This window comes from Rhinoderma darwinii, chromosome 1, assembly GCF_050947455.1.
Source record: "Rhinoderma darwinii isolate aRhiDar2 chromosome 1, aRhiDar2.hap1, whole genome shotgun sequence".
Lineage (NCBI taxonomy): Eukaryota > Metazoa > Chordata > Amphibia > Anura > Rhinodermatidae > Rhinoderma > Rhinoderma darwinii.
The window spans coordinates 485,044,529-485,068,843 of record NC_134687.1 but is presented as its reverse complement, the minus strand read 5'-3'; the positions used below and the strand labels follow the sequence as shown (position 1 = coordinate 485,068,843).

The 24,315-nt window shown below is 42.3% G+C and overlaps 1 protein-coding gene across 2 annotated transcripts in view; it reads left to right on the top strand.

Moving 5' to 3' along the window:
- The window catches only part of NAA25 (N-alpha-acetyltransferase 25, NatB auxiliary subunit), a 143,315-nt gene that overhangs the window by 67,816 nt on the left and 51,184 nt on the right, over window positions 1-24,315 (top strand). For both annotated transcript variants that reach the window (XM_075834981.1, XM_075834972.1), the window contains exons 2-10: window positions 5,659-5,744; window positions 5,910-6,048; window positions 7,379-7,497; window positions 9,382-9,456; window positions 9,921-10,028; window positions 11,335-11,413; window positions 16,940-17,051; window positions 17,155-17,244; window positions 22,795-22,964. In XM_075834981.1, the coding sequence (XP_075691096.1) occupies window positions 5,685-5,744; window positions 5,910-6,048; window positions 7,379-7,497; window positions 9,382-9,456; window positions 9,921-10,028; window positions 11,335-11,413; window positions 16,940-17,051; window positions 17,155-17,244; window positions 22,795-22,964 (952 nt within the window). In that variant the 5' untranslated portion in view covers window positions 5,659-5,684. The remainder of the gene's footprint in view (window positions 1-5,658; window positions 5,745-5,909; window positions 6,049-7,378; window positions 7,498-9,381; window positions 9,457-9,920; window positions 10,029-11,334; window positions 11,414-16,939; window positions 17,052-17,154; window positions 17,245-22,794; window positions 22,965-24,315) is intronic.

The window sequence follows — 24,315 nt, the reverse complement described above, 5'->3', positions numbered from 1 at the left end:
ACACCACCCATGTGACCAGCAGCAATAGAATGACACCCGTCCATTTACATAAAATGGGGGAAATTCCCACTTCAGCTTGCCACAGATGTGACAGACAGGCTAAAGGCCCTTTTACACCGGCCGACGCTCTGCCGGTGTAGCGAGCGCCAATCAACGAGACCTCGTTGATAGGCGCTCGCTTGCTCCAGTCATGGATGTGGACGAGCGGTCGTTACTCCGATCGCTCGTCCCCATACATTATTATCATGTCGGCAGCGTGTCTCCCTGTTTACTCAGGGAGATGTGCTGTCGACAACTATAATCTTTTACTTTCTTGAAATGATACGACCAACAGATGATCAAGCGTTTGCTCGTTTATCTGCTGATCGTTAGGGCAATTATCGGCAACAAACGTTATATTAACGCTCGTATGCCCGATAATCCTCCTGTGTAAAACCCCCTGAACTTCTGGCATCTAATATGGGATTGTCTGTATAGTTACGTTTCACATTCCTGTCATCATTACTACCCGTCCTGATTGCCTGTGAACCCCAAATTGCTTTATTTGGCATATTGGATGAAGTGCAATGGACCCACCATTCACCGGTTTATCATCTATAGATGTGATCAAGAGACTAGCAGGATCTGCTTTCTGCCGAGCGGTCGTTCCTGCTGACCTGACGTATTTGACTTTGATGGCCAGATACAGCTTCTATGTGTACAGGATACACAGACGCTTTATCTCAAAAAGGAAACCAAAAAAAAAACGATTTAAAAGTTGCATAAATCACGTAATACATAAGTCCGTTTTATTAAAAAAATAAAATAAATTCTCAGCTCTTTTAATGAGTAAATTGAAAATGAAGACCTGAAGCACCAACTTTCAGATGAGTGTAAGGCTTCGTCCACATCTGTGCCAGGGATCAGTTCAGACGTTCCGTTCTACGCTATTCATTCCGTCAAAACGACTGAACCCTTGCACAATGGAGACAAACTGAAATCATTTGCACCGGATCCGATGGTGATGGAAACCTATGGTTGTTTCTGTCAGAAAGCGCCGACTGAACGTCGGAAAGGAGCCCTGACGCAGATGTGAACGAAGCCTAATTTGTGTGGGCAACATTTGGAGGCGCAGGTTAACTTTACCTGCTGCTTGAATTTTCCTCTCTGGATCCTTAATTCAAAGTTATCAAGAAATTACTATTTTGGGACTGAAGTATGAGGTTATGTAGGGCTATCGCTTTTCATGTTAATGTGTACCTGTTAAAGGGAATGTGTCGCTAGAAATTTTATTAATTTTTTTTCAGTTAAACAATTAGTATATAAGTGATTACACATTGTTTACATTTTTTCACAAGTCAGGAAACATTATAAATTAGATTCTTATTTATAACATTTCCATGTGCTGGCCACTAGAGGGAGCAGTTCCCAAAATTGCAGCATGGTCACTGTGGTACAGCAAACTTATTGATTTATGCTGCAAATTTGGGGTGGACACACTCTCCTCTAGTGTCCTCACACAATCCCCCCCCCTCCCTTCTGGCTAGTGCCAGGAGAAGGAGGGGTTTGTATGTCTTCAAACATCCTACACTGTGTGCCGCCGTTTTCTGAGCGAATGCACAGTGGTAGGAGGATTAGATACAGGGCTCAGCAGACCGTATCACACGAACAGAATCCACACACCACATACACGAACATAAATTACCTGCTCCTGCCTCCGCTGGTCCAACAAAGTTCTTGCCGCCTACGATCCTCTTCCTTTCGCCTTCGCTTCGTTGAACATATGGCCAGAAGCTGCAATCTTACTGTCCAGCAGCAGCTTCCGGTCCACATGAAAATGGAGCCGGATTTCCCTCTACGAACGAGCTTCGTTTTGGTCTGTGTGGGAGACACACAGACGGCGTACGCTTCTGAGAATGGAACGGCTCCCGTTCGCATTCTCTATGGGGTTGTATGTGCCGTATTCCATGTCTGTATGTGTCGTTAATCGACACATACAGAAATGAAAAAAAAAATGGCAGCCCCCATAGAGAAGTGACAGTATCAATACAGTAAAAAGTAAAAAATGACAACACAAATAAAAATTTTGTTAATATTATATTAAAAGCAATATAATAAAGAAAAATAAATCCTGACACCTTCCCTTTAAGTTTTTAAACTTGATTACTGTTTTCTAATTGAAAATATAAGCATATTATGTATTGTAATTACAGAAATCCTATGGTTTTCCTCCTCTTGTAGGGCTGGGCAATCGCCCTTTTTTTTTTTTTTTTTTTTTTTTTAAACACTGGGCGTTTTCCTATTTGAATCAATTTTCTTAGGGCTTGCCCACTCACCACAGAATTGTTTCAGAAAATTTCTGCAGCAATTCCATTGAAATTCGAAGACTTTCCTCTGCGGTAAAAACGCAGTGTTTACGACAGAAAATGGTGTGTATTTTGCTGCGTTTTTCACAATTCAAAGTGATGGTGATACATCCTCTAAAAAAAAAACGCATCATTCTTGGCCACTTTCCGCATCCTGAATTGACATGCTGCGGTCTGAAAAATACGCACCGCAGGTCAATTTCTGCTCTTAATTTTTACGCAGCAGTGTGGATGAGCCCTTACTGTTAGGGTATGTTCACACGGCAACGCCAATTACGTCTGAAATTACGGAGCTGTTTTCAGGCGAAAACAGCTCCTGAACTTCAGGCGTTTTGACAAGCGCACCCGTCTTTCGTGGCGTCTTTTACGGACGTAATTGGAGCTGGCTTTCATTGGAGTCAATGAAAAACTGCTCCAATTACGTCCCAAGAAGTGACATGAACTTTTGACAGCGGCGCGGAAAAAAAAATAAAAAAGCCCGTCTGCACAGAACAACGTAAGACCCATTGAATTCAATGGGCAAATGTTTGGAGCCGTTTTTTTGCCGTAATTCGAGGCGTAAAACGCCTGAATTACGTCCGTAAATAGGGCGTGTGAACATACCCTTAAACTGAAAAAAAAAAATAAAATACTAAGATCATCGAATAAATTTTTTTTTCTTTATATAAATAACTTTTTTTTAACATGTATTACTATAATAATTTCATGTAACTTCACAACTTTTAACCTCTGCAAATGTTTTTTTTTTTTAGATCAGGAATACAATTGGAAAAAATTATATCTAATTGATTATAACTTCTGTTAACCTGTTCCCTGGCAGGTTATCATATATGGACAGTGATGTCAGGGGCTCCCTCGGAGGGTATGTGCACACACACTAATTACGTCCGTAATTGACGGACGTATTTCGGCCGCAAGTACCGGACCGAACACAGTGCAGGGAGCCGGGCTCTTAGCATCATGGTTATGTACGACGCTAGGAGTCCCTGCCTCTCCGTGGAACTACTGTCCCGTACTGAAAACATGATTACAGTACGGGACAGTTGTCCTGCAGCGAGGCAGGGACTCCTAGCATCGTACATAACTATGATGCCAGGAGCCCGGCTCCCTGCACTGTGTTCGGTCCTGGACTTCCGGCCGAAATACGTCCGTCAAGTACGGACGTAATTAGTGTGTGTGCACATACCCTAAGAGTGAAGTCCCCTGCCAGGGAGTCGGCAACGCTCTGGTCTGGGATTCTGCTCCAGGAGTAGTCCCTGAGATCACTGTCCATATATTGACAGTGACGGCAAGGGCTTTCCCAAGACAGGAGTCCCTGGCCAGAGATCTTGTGATGCCCTGGCCGGGGACTCTGCTTCTAGAGGGAGCCCCTTAAGTCAGTCCATATATGCACAGGGACGTGGGGACTCCCTCTAGAAGCGGAATCCCCGGCCAGAGCATCGGCAATGCTCTGGCCGGGGGTTCCGCTCCTAGAGGGGGCTACTGTGGTGCAATCTACAGGGTGGTGTGGCACTATACTAGGAGTCTCTGCTTACCCACGGAACTGCTGTTCCGTACTGTATAATTTTGTTCAGTACAGAACAGCAGTCCCGTGGGGAAGCTGGGACAGAACTTCTAAAACTTCTAGAACTTCTAAAAATGCTAGCCGAGTTCATGTGAAGATGCACTTTTTTTTAGACTTTTTTTTTTTTTTTTGTGGTGTTTTTCATTGTCATTTTGTTCATGCTTTTTTGAAGGCCTATGGGGAAAAATGCCTGAAAAAAAGGCCATATCAGAGCATGCTGCGTTATGAAAAAAAACGTTTCACTATAGACTTTAATGTAACATCTGGACGCATAAAAACACGCCAAGAAAAATGCGTACGTAGCAAGATCGTGTGTGTGAATACAGCCTAAGGCCAGATTCAGACGAACGTGTGCGTTTTGCGCGCGCAAAATATGCTGCGTTTTGTGTGCGCAAAAGGCACTTGACAGCTCAGTGTGCCCTGTTCATATGGATGCGTGGCTGCGTGTTTTTCGCGCAGCCACCATTAATATGACACTCCGTTTGGATGTTTGTAAACAGAAAAGCACGTGGTGCTTTTCTGTTTTACATTCATTCTTTTACTGCTGTTGCGCGAATAACGCTTGTCCCATGGAAGTGTTTCCGTGGGGCATGCGTGATTTTCACGCACCCATTGACTTCAATGGATGCGTGATGCGCGGAAAACGCAGAAATGGAGAACATGTCGCGAGTTTTACGCAGCGGACTAATGCTGCGCAAAACTCACGGACAGTCTGCACTGCCCCATAGACTAGCATAGGTCCGTGCGACCCGCGTGAAAACCATGCGGGCTGCACGGACGCAAATCACGTTCGTGTGAATCCCCCCTAACAGTGGTTGTCTCAGCTGGTAAGAATGGGTGATGTGGTCTGCCATTAATTTGAATTGCAAGCATGTAATGCTACATAGTTCCTGCAGTGACCGTTTAGGCTACATTCACACGAGCGTATCCGATTCACCCGCGTGAAAAACGCGCTTGAATCTGGTCCGAGTGCTTTGCGAGTGGCATGCGTTATTCAAGCACTCACAAATCTTTTATTTTTAAAAAAAATTATTTTCAATTGAATTGATGCGTATATAACCCACAGCACACGAATGTGCATTAGTGTGCAGTGCGTGAAAAACACACCAATATAGGACATGCAGTGAGTTTTACGCAACGGACACACGCCGCGTGAAAACTCCTGCATGTGTGAACGGCCCCATTGAAATCAATGGGTGCGTGTGCTTTCCCTGCGCAGCACACGGATGTTGTTCCCGTTCGTCTGAATGAGCCCTTATATTGTGGTTTCCGCAGCAGATTGCAGTTGATCCTAGCAGTGTCGCCACCTGCGATCAGCTGTACTCTGAAACAGACACAATCTTATATAAGGTTGTCCAGACTGGACAACTTCTTTAGTGTTTGTCCGCTTAGGACAATCTTTAGAAGGGTCCCTTGAGGATAATTTGGTCACTGGGTATCCCGCTCCTGGAATTCCCAGCAGTCAGCTGTAATTTCTGGGCGGAGCATGGGAGGAAGTGTTTAGTTTCCCTGCAGCACCACCACAGGGGAAATTAATCCTTACACAGTCCCCATTGTAACCAATGGGCTGTAAGTGTAATGCATTCATGTGCCGGGTCATCCAGAGTCAGTGCTGCTTTCCGCTCTGGTTAAAGATTTCCCCCTATAGAGTTTTTGAAAATTGAAACCTAAAGAAGACCTATTTAAAACAAAAAATCTTTAATATGCCACAGAAACTAAATTGAATAAGTCAACCTTTTTATGTTCTAGATTACCTGGACAATGGGAACAACAAGATGGCAATCCAGCAAGCTGAGAAACTGCTTAAGAAACATAAAGACCTGCACTGCGCCAAGGTAGGTGCCAAGCATTAGAAGTTTTTCCTTTTTTTTTCTTTTTTTTAATTGATGCGGTTACTGCTGACAAGCACGAACTGTTTAATATATTTTGGAACATAAAAAGGTTTTTTTGTGAGATCGAGATTTACTGTTTGCACACTCTCTAATTTTTTTATCTCTTAGGTCCTCAAAGCTATTGGGTTACAACGAACTGGCAAGCAGGAAGAAGCATTTGTACTTGCCCAAGAGGTAGCGGCTCTGGAGCCTACTGATGACAACTCCTTGCAGGCACTTACAATATTGTACAGGGAAATGCATAGACGTAAGAACGTTATATAGTTTTTCTTTAGTAGACTGCTACAGATAACCCTTCATCGTCTACCAGGAGGCCATATTGCATAATACTAATGCAATGATGACTTGTTTTTTTTGAGGGTTTTGTTTTTTTAAGGATGTTTTAAATCTGACAGGTGCCTTTTTAGGCTATGTTCACACGGGGTATTTTGCCGAGTTTTTTGACGCGGAAACCGCGTCGCAAAACTCGGCAGAAACGGCCCGAGAACGCTTCCCATTGATTTCAATGGGAGGCGTCGGCGTCTTTTTCCCGCGAGCTGTAAAACTGCCTCGCGGGAAAAAGAAGCGACATGCCCTATCTTCGGGCGCTTCCGCCTCCGACCTCCCATTGACTTCAATGGGAGGCAGGAGAAAGCGTATATCTCGCTGTTTTATGCCCGCGGCGCTCAATGGCCGCGGGCGAAAAACGGCGCGATAATTGGCGTGCAGGGAGAGGAATATCTGCCTCAAAGTTCCAAACTGAATTTTGAGGCAGATATTCCTCCCCCAAAATACTCCGTGTGAACATAGCCTAAAGTTGGCTCTGTTTTTTGTATTTTTAAAGCAACTTTTGCCTAAAATGTGAAGCAAAATATAAAAAAAGGGTGCAAAATGTGTTTTGTTTGCTTTTAGCTTTTTTTTTTGTCAGTCTGTTGTGCTCTGGGTGGACAAGGGGGGGCAGGTATGAGGAAGCTACTTGTATTCAAGTAGACGTGGTGTGCAGGTACTATACCCATCTTTCTTTCTACAGACAGGACTAAAACGGAATGTGTATGTGCAAGCTCCTCTACTCATTTGTGCAGTATTAGATCTCATGCACATGGGCATATTGCGGCTCTGTACAACCTGTGTATTGTATGGAGTCGTAATAAGGGCACCCATAGACTTCTATGGGGCCCTACCGTACGCCTAAAATGTCTTATGAGCATTGCTTCTACTGGAGAAGATCCCTGACATACGTTTCCACTATGTGCTACAGGGGACTCCGTTTGCATGAGGTCTAAAGACGTTAAAACTGCTGATTTTTAGACGTTGTAGTTTGCTTAGCTATCATAACTAGTACACAGTTGTTGGGTAATGTTATGCTTGTGTCCTCTTCTTGATCTTTGCTTCTGCTGCAATGCAGTTGCCACAGGAGACCTCTGCTTAATGTTTTTTCTTTTGATTATATTGTTTGTTCATCAGTCTTATGCTCTTGTACCTGAGGGCTGTGTCCTTTCATCACTGTCTGTGGAATTGTCTTTTTTCTTTTTAATTTGCTTTTTTGTTTACTATTATAAGAATAAATGCTTCATTGACATTTTCTACTTGTATTTTAGCGGAACTGGTTACTAAATTGTATGAGGCGGCTGTAAGAAAAGTCCCGAGCAGTGAAGAATATCATTCTCACCTCTTTATGGCTTATGCCAGAGTAGGGGAATACAAGAAGATGCAGCAGGTATGGAAATCTGTCTGCACTATTCTTTCCTGTAATGAAAACACAAAAACATACGTTATTGGTTTTTGTCTTTTTACATTATAGTCAATTGGCGATGGATTGCTGTTGCATCAATTCCTGCTGAAAGCGTAATTTTTAGGAGTGCCCTAAACGGAACTAAAAAAAACAATTTTAGGCTAGGGCTGGACTACATGGTGACCATTAATATGCAATTGAAAGTCCCTTGCAGATTTTTTTTATTAAAATTTTTTTGTGTGTGTGGTGGTGTTGCTTCTTTTTTTCTTCCTGCGTCAAAATTACGTTTTATCCTGGAAGCGAGATGTTATACAACTTTGTTGCCTCCAGTGTTTTCATGGTAACGTTAAAGGCAACCGGTCAGCCGTATTAACCCCTTAATGACGAGCGACGGATAGATCCGTCGCAAGCAGGTGTTCCCACATAGCGACGGATATATCCGTCGCTCTGATCGGGTGAGTGCTGCCAGTGTACCCACGCGATCAGGGGCATGGCTGTTATACACAGCCGGTCTCCTGCCCCAACTGCCGGAATGGAAGAGCGCTTCTATTAGGCATGGCCTAATGGTTTTACACTGACAGGCAATAATGCTTCAGTATACCAAGTATACCAAAGCATTATATAAGCCATCAGCAGATCGCATGGTGAAGTCCCCTAGTGGGACCAAAAAAAAAAAAAAGTTAAATAAAGGTTATGAAAAAAAAATAAAAAAGGACAGTAAAAAAAAAACCCCTTTTTTTTTTTTTTTTTTTTTTTTTTTTTTTTTTTGTCCCAAAAAGTGGTTTTATTAAGTGTACATTTTTAAAAAAAATAACACATACACATATATGGTACCGCCGCGATCGTAACGACTCAAACAATAAGTTAATCAATAAGTACCATGTACCCCAAAATACTACCAATGAAAACTACACCTTGTACTGCAAAAAACAAGCTCGCATATTGCTACATCGACTGAAAAATAAAAAAGTTACAACTCTCGGAATGCGGCGATGAAAAAACAAGTGTTTTTGTTTTTTTTTTTAGTTTATTTTTTTAAAAAGGGCTTTCATTTTGCAAACGTAGGAAAACCTAAAACCATTACATATTTGGTATCCCCGTAATCGTGCCGACCCATAGAAGAAAGGTAACATGTTATTTATGCCGCGTAGTGAACGACGTAAATTTATAACATGAAAAACAATGCTGGAATAGCTGCTTATTTTCAATTCTTTCCTAAAATAAAGTTGTTTAAAGTTAATCAATATATTATGTGCCCCCCAAAATGGTGCAATTGAAAAATACAACTAGTCCCCCAAAAAACAAGCCCTTCTACAGCTATGTCGACGAAATAAAAAAAAAAAGTTACGACTATTAGAATGCAACATTAACGTGCAAAATGGCCTGGTCATTAAGGGGTTAAGGCCTCAAAACTGTTGACAGAGCGATTTGTGCAAGTTACATGACAGATGTCGATGTTTGATTTCCCTGCCGCGGCAGTCGCAGATGCCACTCTCTGCTTTGAGGGACGGCTCTAGTGGCCAATCAGGAGACTGCTAGAGCTATCGGTCAGAGACGAAGGGTGGGACTTGCAGCATGAAGTGTCTTATTGGCACCGACGATCACCATGCCGGGGGAATTTAAACGTTTTCTCGTTCATGCAACTTACATGACAGAGACAAAAGGTATATGTTTAACATGCCCTCGCCCTCCCCTATATCACTTTATCAGCAGTTTTAAGGCCTCAAAACTGCTGACTGATTCCCTTTTTAAAACCTACTAATGGTGTAATGAAATGCGGGCATGGATGCTTCTGCTGTGCAACAAAAGTTATGTAGCCATAGCCTACCTATATAATGACGACTTAAATATTCATCTCATGTTTTGCAGGCTGGGATGGCACTTTACAAAATTGTTCCGAAAAACCCTTATTATTTTTGGTCTGTGATGAGTTTAATTATGCAGGTGAGCAATGAATACAACTGAATAGTATATTAAATTGTTGCAGATTTGGTGATTGTCCATCCTATTGTGCAAGTGGCAGTAGTATTGTCATGCAGCTGTAGGCATACTGAATAAAATGGGCATTTTATGGTAACCTAAATTAGGGGGAATCTGTCTTCTGGAGGTTTCCTTGTTGACTAGATTTTTTTTTAGATGCCCTGTTAGCTTGCATCGAAAGTGCTATTGCTCTCCTTAAATGCCCCTAACCCTAAAGTGAAGAACAGGTGCTTCAATGTTAATAATCTGCATCTGCTCATGTACGTGTATGGTGGGCTGCTTGAGATATGGCTTGTCACATCTCCGTACCATGATCTTCAGGGATTTTTCCTGGTGACCGGTTCTTTCTACGTTTTCAAGTTTAATGTTGCTGTATGTTTCCTCACTATCTGTTTGATGGCATTCCTAATACTTTTTTATGTCCCCAGTCTATTTCCGCGCAAGATGAAAAACTTTCTAAAACCATGTTTTTGCCTCTGGCTGAAAGAATGGTTGAAAAAATGGTAAAGGAGGATAAGATTGAAGCAGAGGCTGAGGTAAGTACATGTTGCTCTCATCAAATAATTGGGACAATGTGTCCGTTACGTATTCAGTAAAGCTTCTATATAAAGAATAGTGAATTTAGGCACAGAGCAACCAATCTGTTTCCAGGGCTCAGTGGTTGCCTTTCTATGAAATCGTTCCTGCTAATGAGTGTCACACTGCTGTAATCTGCTAAGGAACCACAACGCAACTACTTCATTTCCTAGTTATAATTTTAGCCGCTAATAAGTAAGCTATTGGTAAAGTCTTCCTTATGGCCATCTTCCCAAACCATTTATTCTTTTGCTCCAATTTATCTAAATAAAAAAAATTAAGCGGCTCTGCTATGGTCTTCATTAAAAATTTGTCGTTTTGTATCTACAGCCCCTATGATTCTCCATAGCAACAGACCACAAACAAACCCTGTGTAGCTTCTAGCTGTACACTACTGAAAATGGGGGGGGGGGGGGGGGTAAACAAAAAGTTATATAAACCTTTAACAACGGATATATCAGTCACTCTTATTTCGTGGGTACTGCCACTGTACCCACGAGATTAGCGGCAGGAGCACAGCTGTTATACACAGCCTGGCTCCTGCTGGAATCTATGCGCTCTCCGATTCCGGCGGTTTGACCCATCAGATGCCGCTATCAATAGCGACAGCGGCATCTAATGTATTTGATAGAGGGAGGGAGCTATCTGTCACCATATCGGCAGCCCCGCAACGATATTGCGGGGCACTGATCGGTTTCCATGGTCTGCTTTCAGCAACTGCCTATTAGGCCAGAGGCATTGCCAAATAGTTTGTTTGTCTGTTTTACACTGACAGGTAATAATTCTTTGGTATACTAAGTATACCAAAGCATTTCATCTGCGATCAGAAGATCGAAAATGAAGTCCTCTAGTGGGACAAAAAAAAACCAAACTAAGATTACAGTAAAAACAAAATAAAACCACTCCCCCCCCCCCCCCCCCAAAAGTTGTTTTATTTAGTAAAAGTGTAAAAACAAAAAACACGTATATGGTATCGTAACGACTCGAACAATAAAGTTAACACATTAATCAAACTTCCGATTGAATGGCGTCCAAAAAGTTAACCAGTAAGTCCTATGTAACCCAAAATACTACCAATGGAAACAAACCCACATATGGCTACATCGACGGAAAAATAAAGTAGCTACGGCTCTTGGAATGCAACCGTGAGAAAACAAAAATAAATCCTTAGTTATTAACATGCAAAAAGGTCTGGTCATTAAGGGGTTAAGCCAACTTTTGTCATCACAAGGCTATAAATACAAGCTGAATTGTTTTCTGTTCTAGGTTGAATTGTACTACATGATTTTAGAGAGACTGGGAAAGCACGAGGAAGCCCTAGAGGTAATCCGAGGAAAACTTGGTGGTACGTATACATCCATATCTTGCCTACACAGCTTTGCTTTTTGTGGCGAGATCTTTCCTCTTTCTCAAACTAAACCTCTCTATTCTGGTCAAGTCTTTCAAATATAACCAGATAATACAGTGAGTGTATAGAGGACCTAGATACAGCATTAGAAATCATATCATGTGCTTAAACCAGTGTTGTCATCCAAGAAGTTAACAGTGATTCTGGTCCAATATACTTTTGATAAGTCCTTACTTCACTTTCATTCCCTCTTTGGAAACGTGAGCAATCAGTTGAGCACTTACTGCCCCTTCCTTCCAGCTATCTTCGAACCCAAACACCCACCCAACGAAACTTCTGATTTGTCAGTTCACACGTGGATTTTGCGTGGCAGGTCCCGTGGCCAAATCCACTGCGAAATGATTCCTCCTCCCATTGACCTCAATGGAAGCTTCAGTCAGAATCTGCCAGAAGATCAAGCATGACGCTTCTTTTTTCCGCTAGCTGAAAAAATTAGCCAGCGGGGAAAAAGAAGCATCTGACTCCCATTGAGATGAATGGGAGGTGGAATTTTGTGGCGGAATCAGCGGTGGGTTCCCCTTCATATCCATTTATCACCGTGGAGCTTAATAGTATTTGTGCTATGTTTTCTTTATATTTAACCCCTTCAGGACCCAGCCTGTTTTGGCCTTCAGAACCCAGCCAATTTTTTCAAATCTGACGTGTTTATGTGGTAATAACGTTGGAATGCTTTTACCTATCCAAGCGATTCTGAGGTTGTTTTCTCGTGACATGTTGTACTTTGTTAGTGAAAAAATTTTGTCGATAATTTTGGTATTTATTTCTGAAAAACACCACAATTTAGAAAAAAATTGCAAACAAAACAAAAAGCATCCATCCAGCCTGGACGTCATGTGTGTTCAGAATCCTGACACTTCTGAATCTCTTCTGTGAGATTTCCAGCACAGGAAACGAAATCTCGCGAGATTACGGAGATAAACGAGATTTTGTTTCCCGTGCTGGAAATCTCACAGAAAAGATTCCGAAATGTCAGGATTCTGAATACACATGACGTCCAGGCTGGATGGTCATGTGTATTCATTATCAGGACACTGGATTAACGTTAATCAAGCAGAATCGCTGTGTATGTGGCTGCAGATGATGTTCTAGTAAGAACGCGATTCTGCTGTGTAAATGAATGGAGAGGAGTGCATGATGCCGATTGGTCAGCGTCATACACTCCTCTGTACAACGCCCACTTGGTCGAAAGTAAAAATACGCCCACTTGGGCATTAAGAAACTCATTAGCATAAACCAAAATCGCTCCTAACGTTGTGAAAATAGAACGTTTTTTTTAATAAAAAGCATTACTGTCACCTACATTACAGCGCCCATCTCCTTATGTAGGAGATAGGGCACTTCTAATGTGGTGACAGAGCCTCTTTAAAGCAAAGTAGAGGTGAAATTTACAAATTTTATTTTTTTTGCCGAAATTAATTTCTAATAAAAAAAAAAATTGTAACACAGAAGGTTTTACCAGAGAAATACAACTCAATATTTATTGCCCAGATTCTGCAGTTTTTAGAAATATCCCACATGTGGCCCTAGTGCGACAATGGACTGAAGCACTGGCCTCAGAAGCAAAGGAGCACCCAGTGGATTTTGGGCCTCCTTTTTTTTAGAATATGTATTAGGCACCATGTCAGGTTTGAAGAGGTCTTGTGGTGCCAAAACAGTGGAAACACCCCAAAAGTTTCCCCATTTTGGAAACTACACCCCTCAAGGAATTTATCTAGGTGTATAGTTAGCATTTTGACCGCACAGGTTTTTCGCTAAATTTATCAGAATTAGTCTGTAAAAATGAAAATCTACTTTTTACTGAAAAAATAGACATTTTTAATATTTAAAAGAAATAATAAAGAAAATGCACCCCAACATTTGTAAAGCAATGTCTCCTGATTACAGCAATATCCCATATGTGGTAATAAACTGCTGATTGGACCCACAGCAAGGCTCAGAAGGGAAGGAGCGCCATTTGGATTTTGGAGCACGGATTTTGGTGGATTGGTTTTCGGTTCCATGTCGCGTTTGCAACCCCCTGGAGGGACCAAAACAGGGGAAACCCTCCAAAAGTGACCCCCATTTTGGAAACTACACCTCTCAAGGAATTTATCTAGGGGTATAGTTAGCATTTTGACCACACAGGTTTTTTGCAGAATTTTGTGTAATTAGGCAGTGAAAATGAAAATCAACTTTTTTTCTGAAAAAGCAAAGAAATTTTTAATTTTTACACGGAATAAAGGAAAAAAGAACCACAACATTTGTAAAGCATTTTCTCCTGATTACGGCAATACCCCATATGCGGTAATAAACTGCTGATTGGACCCATGGCAGCGCTCAGAAAGGAAGTAGCGCCATTTGGATTTTGGAGCACGGATTTTGCTGGATTGTTTTTCGGTGCCGCCTTTGCAACGCCCTGGAGAGACCAAAACAGTGGAAGCCCCCCAAGTTACCCTATTTTGGAAACACCCCTCAAGGAATTTTTCTAGGGGTATAGTGAGCATTTAGACTCCACGGGTCTTTTGCAGAATTTATTATAATTAGGCAGAGAAAATTAATATCACAATTTTTTCCCACTAAAATTTTGAATTTTTCTCATTTTCACAAGGGATAAAGGAGAAATAAACAACCAATTTTTATAAAGCAATTTCTCCCGGGTACGGAAATACCCCACATGTGGTCATATTTATTTTTTTTCATTAGAAATGAATTAACCCTTTCAGGACTGATCAATTTTTTGCTTTCTTTCCGTTTTTCACTACCCGCCTTCCGAGAACCATAACTTTTTTTCTTTTTCCGTCAGTAGAGTGATGTGAGGGCTTATTTCTTGCGGGAGGAATTGGAGAATGTACTGGGAAACTGGAAAAAAATAGGAAAATATAGGAATATAGAAAAAAAATCTGATTCCATTTTTTGGGGTTTTCGTTTTTACAGTTTTCGCCGTGCGGTAAAAACGAAAACTACAGCGATTCTGGCGGTTTAAATTTATTTACGTTTTTTACGGTGTTCACCGTGCGAGTTAAATAATGGTATATTGTAATAGTTCGGCCTTTTACGGATGTAGCGATATCAATTACTTTTGAAGAAAAATGGGAAAAGGTTTTTTTTTTTTTTTTTTTAAACTTTTAAACTTTTTTTCTTTCTCACTACTAGTAACTTTAATTATTCTACACATTTTATTAGTCCCCTTAGGGCACTTGTACCAGCGATCATTTCATTGTACTAATGTATTGCAGTATATTGTTATTTTTACAGACTCGTGTAACAGCGCGATCGCTGTTCCTGTCCCTTAGTCCTGGGTGTCAGCTGTAATACACAGCTGACACCCGCAGTGTATGGAGCGGGCTCAGCACGTGAGCCCGCTCCATACATCACCCACGCACCATGGCGTGCTATTAAGTCATAGTGCTCAAAGGGGTTAATGCACAGCGGGTGGTGTGAATATTGCAACTTTCCACTGATATGCCATTTTAGTGTATAATATGTCGTGCCCAGTTTGTGCCCCTGAAGACAAATACCTCAAAGCGTTAAGCAGGTTCTCGCGGGTATGGCGATACCATATATGTGGGCACAAACTGCTGTTTGGGCACGCTGCAGGGCTCAGAAGGGAGGGACGCCATTTTGCTTTTGGAGCGCAGATTTTGCTTGGTAGTTTTTCTGTTTTGGGTTTCGCTGGTATTTCAGTTTCTATTGTGAGGGCATATGTAATCTGTGCGGAGTACATCAGGGTATATGTAATCTGTGCGGAGTACATCAGGGCATAATAAGAGGGTATAATAATGCGGTAAATAAATAATAATTCATAGAAGTGTGGCCAGTGTCGCACTGATAAATGGCGCCCGATCTTATCCGCTTTTCGAAAACACTGCACATTTGGCATCGCCATATTCCTGAGAGCCAGAACTTTTTTGATTTTTTTCCACACCGGAGCTGCGTGAGGGCTTATTTGTTGCGGGACAATCTGTACTTTTCATTGGCACCATTTTGGGGTACATGCGATTTTTTTTTTTTTTTTTTTTTTTTTTTTTTTTTTAATTTTATTTTATTTTTTGGGACCAAAAACAAGCAGTTCTGACAATGTTTTTCAGTTTATTTTTTGCGGCGTTCACCGTGCGCTATAAATGACAATTTTACTTTTATTCTGCGGGTCGGTACGATTACGGCGATACCAGATGTATATAGGGTTTCTTTATGTTTTGCAGCGTTTGTGCAATAAAATCACTTTTTTATAAAATTTATTTTCTGTGTCACCATATTCTGAGAGCCGTAACTTTTTTTATTTTTCAGTCAAAAAAGCGGTGTAAGAGCTTGTTTTTTTGCGGGACGGGTTGTAGTTTTTATCGGTATTATTTTCGGGTACATGCGACTTTTTGATCACTTTTTATTCTCTATTTTGGGAGGGTTGGTGACCAAAAAATAGCGATTCTGGTGTCCGTTTTTTATAGATTTTTTTTGCGATGTTCATCGTGCGGGAAAAATAACATTATAGTTTGATAGTTGGGGTCGTTACGAACGCGGCGATACCAGATATGTGTACTTTTTTTAACGTGTTCATTTTTTTCCTATAATGAAAGACTTATTATAGGAAAAAAATGCAGTGTTTGTTTATATAACTTATAACTTTTTTTTATTTTTACACTTCTTTTTAAAACCTTTTTATTACTTTTTTTTCTAACTTTTTCACTTGTCCCACTAGGGGACACTTAGACTTGCAGCTTTGATCGCTGCTAGAGTACATTACACTACACACGTAGTGTAATGTACTCTAACTGTCATTGTGACGTGACAGTCACACTGACAGGAAGCCTCGGAGGACCGGTGGAGGCTGCTCCTCCGAGGCTTCCGTACATGGCAACCCGGAGGTCATTGTCTGACCTCAGATTGCCGTGACAAGCATCGGTAGCCCCCACGATCACTTCGTGGGGGCTGCCGATGTGCTTCAAACCACTTAAATGCGGCGACGGCAATCCGTCGCCGCATTTATGGGGTTAATTGCTGAAATCAGCGGCGATGGTCCGCTGACCGGCAAGGCTGGAGTGTCAGCTGTTGGGGACAGCTGACCTCCCGGTTCCCGGACACTGTCCATTAGGACAGTGTGCGCCGGAACTACTCCGCAATAGTACGTCTGGATGCGGGAACTAACCCCTCTGCAGGACGTACTGTTGCGGAGCAGAGCGTGAAGAGGTTAAAAAAGGAATAAAAAAACAACTCCCTGGTCTGATCGAGTACTTGGGGCTATAGATAGATGGATATCTCTCTCCAGCTCTAGCCGCCTTGATGCAATCTGGGCCTGAAAGTTGGTTGGTTGAGCTTTTCTCTTCTAACTGACATGTATATTTTAATCAGCTATCTGGGAAATAATGGTGATGTAGCCTTTTTTATTCTGTGTTCTCCACTTTTATGTTTTCTTCCTTTTTTGTTGTAAGAAAATTGTGTATGGCCTTTACAAATCTAAAAGTTATGTCTTGTATGATTGATGCACAGAAAAGTTGACCAGTGAGCTGCAAAGTCGCGAAAATAAGTGTATGGCGATGTACAAGAAGCTGAACTGGTGGCCTGAATGCAATGCACTCTCCAAAAGACTACTGTTACTAAAGTGAGTCTGGTTTACCTGCCTGTCCTTTTACTTCTGTGCTCTATTCAGCTCTGACAGGTAAAGAATGACAAATCTAAGCTAATATTCTTGTTGTTTCTTTCAGTTCAGATGACTGGCAGTTCTATCTCTCCTACTTTGATTCTGTGTTTCACCTTATTGATGAGTCTTGGGCCCCACCGGCAGAAGGCCCAATGTAAGTGTCTATGAGGATGTTCAGATAAAAGATGAGCAAAAACAAAATATCTACAAATACACGATGAAATTAAACAAAGCACAAATCCGACTAGACAGGCGGAATTCTTAATGCACACACCTAGGGCTTGTGCAGACCGTATGCAGACAAATTTCGGTCTATAGTAAACATTTCCTTGATGTGTTGACCCCCCTTCCCCTTAATGACCGGGCCTGAAAAAACGTTAATGACCAGCTCAATTTTTCTGTTTTTGCCTCTCTGCGCTTCAGCAGCCATAACTTTTTTATTTTTTCATTGATGTGGCTATATGAGGCCTTGTTTTATGCGAGAAAAATAGTATGTATTTTTTTCCCACAGTTTGGTGGAAAGAAAAAAAAAAATTCCGGCGTTAATATACGAAAAAGCGATTCTCGGAATAGTTTTTTGTTTTTTATCCTGTTCACGTTTCACGCTAAATAACCCATTAGATTAATTCTTCAGGTTATTACGGTGGTGTAGATACCTAATATGCGTAGGTTTTTTGTTTTTATTTAGTGTAGTGGCAATAAAATGTATTTTATGCAAAATAAATACTCTTTTTGGGACTTTTTTTATTTATTTGTTTTGTTACTTTTTTTTTTTTTAATCCCATCAAGGGATAACTTTATTTGTAACTTTATTTTTTACTTGCAATGTATTAGCATAGTTCTGTACGCTAATACATTACACTGTGTCACTATGACACAGGCTGCTGATCGGGCAGCACATAGTGTGCCCGAACAGCAGGCACACGGAACAGACAGCCCTGGGGTCCTTTGTAGGTCCCCAGGGCTGACTGCAGAGGGATTCCCCGGTGTTTGATCGCATCACTGGAATCCCGGTGATGCGATCAAAGAGGGGAATTCCCTATGATCATGCCACGGTCACGGACCGCGGTAATCAAAGAGTTAAACAGCTGGGGTTGGAATGTTTGCCGACCCCAGCTGTGTTCAAGAGGCTGCTCTAAGATCAGGAGCTGTTAGTAACAGCTCCTGCTTAGAGGACGAGCGCTCACACGAGCGCTCATCAGCCTAATCTACAGCGACGCCAAAAGACGTCTCTGTAGACTAAGCACCCGCACCGCCTGATGTCAAAAGACAGTGGGCGGTCGGGAAGGTGTTAATTGGTCCGTGTGCCCTAACACAGGAAACTCATTTTGATGGTCAGACAAGCCCTTTAATCCCTACCCGCACCAGGACGTAACTGTCCGTCGTTGCGGGAGGTTACTTCCCGCACGAGGACTTAGTTACTGAGTTTTTTCCGGTGCACACTGTCTGCGACAGTGTGCACCGGGAACCGGGAGGTCAGCTGTCACCGACAGCTGACGCTCCCCTCTTGCCGGCCAGCGGTCCTTTGCCGCTGATTTCGGCGAATTAACCCCTTAAATTCGGCGATAGGGTGCAATCGCCAAATTTTGGGGGTTTCTAACATATCGGCAGACCCCGGTCCGAAATCGCGGGGTCTGCCGATAGTTACTATGGCAAACGGAAGCCAAACAATGGCTTCCGGGTCTGCCATGGACGGTAGCCCATCAGGACCAACCTTCGGCTGGTCCTGATAGGCTTCCTGTCAGAGTGACAGGAAGTCACTGTGTCGTTCCCGATGGCACACTGTCGGCGACCGTGTGCATCGGTAACTTGGAGATCAGCTGTCCCCGACAGCTGACACTCCAGTGTTGCCGATCAGCGGCTCATCGCCGCTGATTTCGGCAATTAACCCGTTACATGCGAGGCTCGATTGCGATCTCCGCATGTAACGGGTTTGTAGCACATCAGCAGCCCCCATTCAATCGTGGGGGCTTCTGATGCTTGTGATGGCATCCGGGGGCCAGACAACGGCCCCCAGGTCTGCCATGTATATCAGCCTATGAGGATCAGCCTCTGCTGATCCTCGTAGACCAACTGTCAGAGTGACTGTGACGTCACACTGACAGTTGGAATACGTTACACTACCTAGGTAGTGTAATGTATTCTAGCAGCGATCAGAGTTGCAGGTCAAAAAATGAAAGTGTAAAAAGTAAAAAAAAAAAAAGTTAATCACAATGTTTTATAAAAGTGTAAAAATAAAAGGTTTTGTTTTCCTATAATAAGTCATTTATTATAGGGAAAAAATGAAAACGTTAAAAAAAAAAGTACACATATTTGGTATCGCCGCGTTCGTAACGACCCAAACTATGAAACTATAATGTTAATTTTTCCGCATGGTGAACGCCACAAACAAAATAAACGGAAAACTGTCAGCATCGCTATTTTTTGGTCACCACCCCTCCCAAGATATAGAATAAAAAGTGATAAAAAAGTTGCATTTACCCCAAAATAATACCAATAAAAACTACAACCCGTACCGCAAAAAACAAGACCGCCCACAGCTTTTTTGACGAAAAAATAAAAAAGTTACGGCTCAGAATAGCGTGTCTCAGAAAATAAATAATTTTATAGAAACGTAATTTTATTGTGCAAACGCTGCAAAACGTAAAAAAAATTTTTTGTGAACGCTGTAATAAATGAAGAATTTAAAGCGCCAAAATCGCTGTTTTTTGGTCACCTTAGCTCTAAAAAAAGATCCTGAGGGGCCAAAATGCTCACTATACCCCTAGAAAAATTCCTTGAGGGGTGTAGATTCCAAAATAGGGTCACTTTTGGGGGATTTCCACTGTTTTGGTCCATCCGGGGCGTTGCAAACCCGACATGGCACTGAAAACCAATCCAGCAAAATCTGCGCTCCAAAATCCAAAAGGCCCTCGTTCCCTTCTGAGCCCTGCTGTGGGTCCAAACATCAGTTTACGACCACATATGGGGTATTGCCGTAATCGGGAGAAATTGCTTTACAAATGTTGGGTGGCTTTTTCTCCTTTTATTCCTTGTAAAAATGAAAAAATTCTTTGTTTTCAAAGAAAAATAGGTGATTTTCATCTTCACAGACTAATTCCACTAAATTCTGCAAAAAAACTGTGGGGTCGAAATGCTAAGTATACCCCTAGAAAAATGCCTTGAGGGGTGTAGTTTTCAAAATGGGGTCACTTTTTGGGGGTTTCGACTGTTTAGGTACCACAAGACCTCTTCAAACCTGACATGGTGCCAAAAATATATTCCTAAAAAAAGGAGGCCCCAAAATCCTCTAGGTGCTCCTTTGCTTCTGAGGCCTGTGTTTCAGTCCATTAGCGCACTAGGGCCACATGTTGGATATTTCTAAAATCTGCAGAATCTGGGTAATAAATATTGAGTTGCGTTTCTCTGGTAAAACCTTCTGTGTTAGGCCTCATTCACACGGCAGGGTTTCCCGTCCGGGTGCCGGCCGTTCATAAATCGGCCGGCACCCGGCTGCATTAGGAATGATAGACCCCTAATGGGGCTATTCACACGACCGATTTTTTGACGGCCGGAAAATCCGGCCGTCAAAAAATAGGACATGCTCTATCTTTGCCCGGACACCCGGCCGCCCGGCTCCCATAGAAGTCTATGGGGCCGGGTATTACACGGCCATCACCGGAATGTGTTCCGAGTGATGGCCGGGTTTCCCGGCGCTTGCGCTCTATCTCCTCCTCCTCACAGCGCAGAGTGCATGTGAGGAGGAGGAGTTGATGCCATTCTGACGAATGGCATCGCTGCACACTGTGTTGCAGGGCCGGGGTGTACAGCAGGTGGAGGGAGCGCTGCGCTGGCTCCCTTCCCCTGCTTGTTAAAAGCACCCTGGCTCGGCGACACATTAGATGGCGCCGCTAGTAGCAGCAGCTGCTGCGGCTGCTACTACTGCAGCGACGCCACTATAGCAGAGCGGGGAGGTATCTCCCCGCTCTGCTATGTGCTAGCCGCACTTTAGCTCCTTGAAGGAGCGGAATCCCCGTGTGTTCGGGGATTCCGCTCCTGGACAGAGCGCTTGATGTCTCTGTCCATATCTGGGCAGTGACATCAGGGGAAACTCCTGAAGCGGAATCCCCGAACACATGGGGATTCCCCTTCAGGAGCTGCCGCTGATGTCACTGTCCGGATCTGCCCGGCCCGGCACGGATGCATAACTTTATGCAAACCAGCCGGGCAGAATGGCCGATTTTACCGGCCGGCACTCGGGCTCGGACCCGACCCGGTCGTGTGAATCCCGCCTTACAGATTTTTTTTTATTACAAATGAATTTTGGCAACAAAAATGAAATTTGTAAATTTCTCCTCTACTTTTGCCTTAATTCCTGTGAAACGCCTAAAGGGTTAAAATACTTTCTGAATGTGGTTTTGAATACTTTGAAGGGTGCAGTTTTCAAAATGGGGTGATTTATGGGGACTTTCTAATATATAAGGCCCTCAAAGCCACTTCAGAACTGAACTGGTCCCTGAAAAAATGGCCTATTAAAATTTTCTTGACAATATGAGAAATGGCTGCTAAAGTTCTAAGCCTTGTAACGTCCTAGAAAAATAAAAGTGCGTGAAAAAAAATGATGCCAATCTAAAGTAGACATATGGGGGATGTTAACTAGTAACTATTTTGTGTGGTATTACTATCTGTTTTACAAGCAAATACATTTAAATTTAGAAAAATGCAAATTTTTGGAAATTTTTGCTCAAATTTGACGTTTTTCACAAATAAATATTGAATTTATCGACCAAATTTTTTCACTAACCTAAAGTACAATATGTCACGAGAAAACAGTCTCAGAATCGCTTGGATAGGTAAAAGCGTTCCGGAGTTATTACCACATAAAGTGACCCGTCAGATTTGAAAAAATCATCTGTGTCCACAAGGCCAAAACAGGCTGTGTCCTGAAGGGGTTAAAGGCAACATACTGCATTGAAGTTAGTACATTCATGAAATTCATCAACTAGGGATGATCATGATATAGCTGGTGGTGCTTATACCAACCAATCCCTGAGCAGTCCAACTTACGCAATAAGGGCTTATTCAGACGAGCGTGATATACGTCCGTGCAATGTGCATGATTTTCACGCGCCTCGCACGGACCTATATTAGTCTATGGGGCCGTGCAGACAGTCCGTGATTTTTACGCAGCGTGAGTCCGCTGCGTAAAACTCACGACATGTCCGTTCTTTGTGTGTATTTCGCGCATCATGCACCCATTGAAGTCAATGGGTGCGTGAAAATCACGCGCACCACACGGAAGCACTTCCGTGGGACGCGCGTGATTCGCGCAACAGCAGTCAAAAGTATGAATGTAAACGGAAAAGCACCACGTGCTTTTCTATTTACAAACATACATAAAGAGTGTCATAATGATGGCGGCTGCGCGAAAATCACGCAGCCACACACCATATGATGACACACAGAGCTGTCAAGTGCCAAAACGCACACGCTCGTGTAAATCCAGCCTAAGAATGGAAGTGCAGCAATGTCAGTGTTTCCATAATGCAGTGAACTGCACATAGAGGGAGATCATTCTGAATGTCAGATATGTTTATTAACCCTATATTATCCGATTGCAACGTATTTTGTTTGTAGCCTGCTTGTATTGACGTATAGTTGTTTTTTTGGCATAGCTACTATTTTTTTTCTTTCTGTTGCGTGAACATATTTGTCTTTAATGCAGGTCCTTGGAAGGAAATCTGGATAACACTACTGAACAGGTCGTTGAGTTTATAGAAGGACAGATAGAAGCAGATTCGAAGAATCTTCGCCCACTTCGGGGGCCACATTTGGCCAAACTTGAGCTGATTCGTCGACTAAGACTGAGGGGCTGTATTGATGAATACAAGCTGGGTAATTAAATAATCCAAAGCCAAATCTATTTATGTGGATTTTTATTTAAGCACTTGAATATGAGGACTAGAGCTTAACTCTTGGTATCCTATTAAAGCTCAGCAAGGCACAGCACTCTCTACAGTCTTCCAGTTACCAGGGGGGGGGGGGGTGGAGGGAGAGATGCAGAACCTTTCTTGTTTTCACCTCCTCTTACCAATGAGTGGATGCAGGGGTGAGAACGTATGACGTATACTTAAGTCATAGCCGGGTAGGGGAAGTATGGAGCGGGCTCACGGGCTGAGCCTGCCCGCTCCATACAGTGTGGGTGTTGGGTGTATTTTACAGTTGACACTTCACTGCTCGTTTAACCACTTAGATGCCGTGGTCAATAGCGACCGCAGCATCAAAAGCTTTAGAAAGAGGGGGGCAACCCCCTCTGACAGCTCATCGGGCCCCCATGATGCGATTGCGGCGTGCAGATTTGTTGGCATGGCAGCCTGGGGGCCTATTGAAGGCCCCCAGGTCTGCCATCTTTGTACTCCCGGCATGGCTTAATAGGAGCCTGTCAGAAACCCGATATACATTAGTATTGTAGTATATAGAGGTAGGGATCCAATGATCGCTAGTTCCAGTCCCCTAGGGGGATTAATATAAATGGAAAAACTCTGTTAAAAAAAAAAAACACAACAAATTTATTTATGTCCAAAAAAATATTAAGTTAAAAAATGTAATTTTCACCCTAAAGCATTGTTAAAAATAAACATAGTTGGTATTGCCGCATCCATAAGGGTCTGAACTATTACAATATAACTTTGTTTAACTTGCACGGTGAAAGCCAGAATCGCTGTTTTTTGTTTTCATCTTCCATAAAAAGTGATCAAAAACGTACATGTACCGCAAAACGGTGCCATTTAAAACTACAGCTCATCCCACAAAGAAATATATGCCCTCATACCGCTCAATCGAATATGCCCTCTCTGAATTTAGTGACCCAAAATACATTTTATTTTTTTTACAAACTGTTTTTTCCCCTTGTAAAAGTAGTAACATATACTAGTGCTTAGAATATCATTAAAAAGTCAATTTATTTCAGTAATTCAATTCAAAAAGTGAAACTCCTATATCCTATATAAACCGACAAAGACTACCCCAAAAGCTATAATGAAAAATATCCATCGATTTGTAGACCAAAATACAAAATCTATATGAAAACCCAAAAACAGTTGTACATACAGTTTAAAAAAAACACCTGTACAAAAAGGGGACAGTGTATATCATAAGGCAGGTAACACAGGTCAATATTTCCAAATAACAAAACAAACCTCGTATATACACAAACCCTATGCACATCAGTTATTCCAAAAATAGA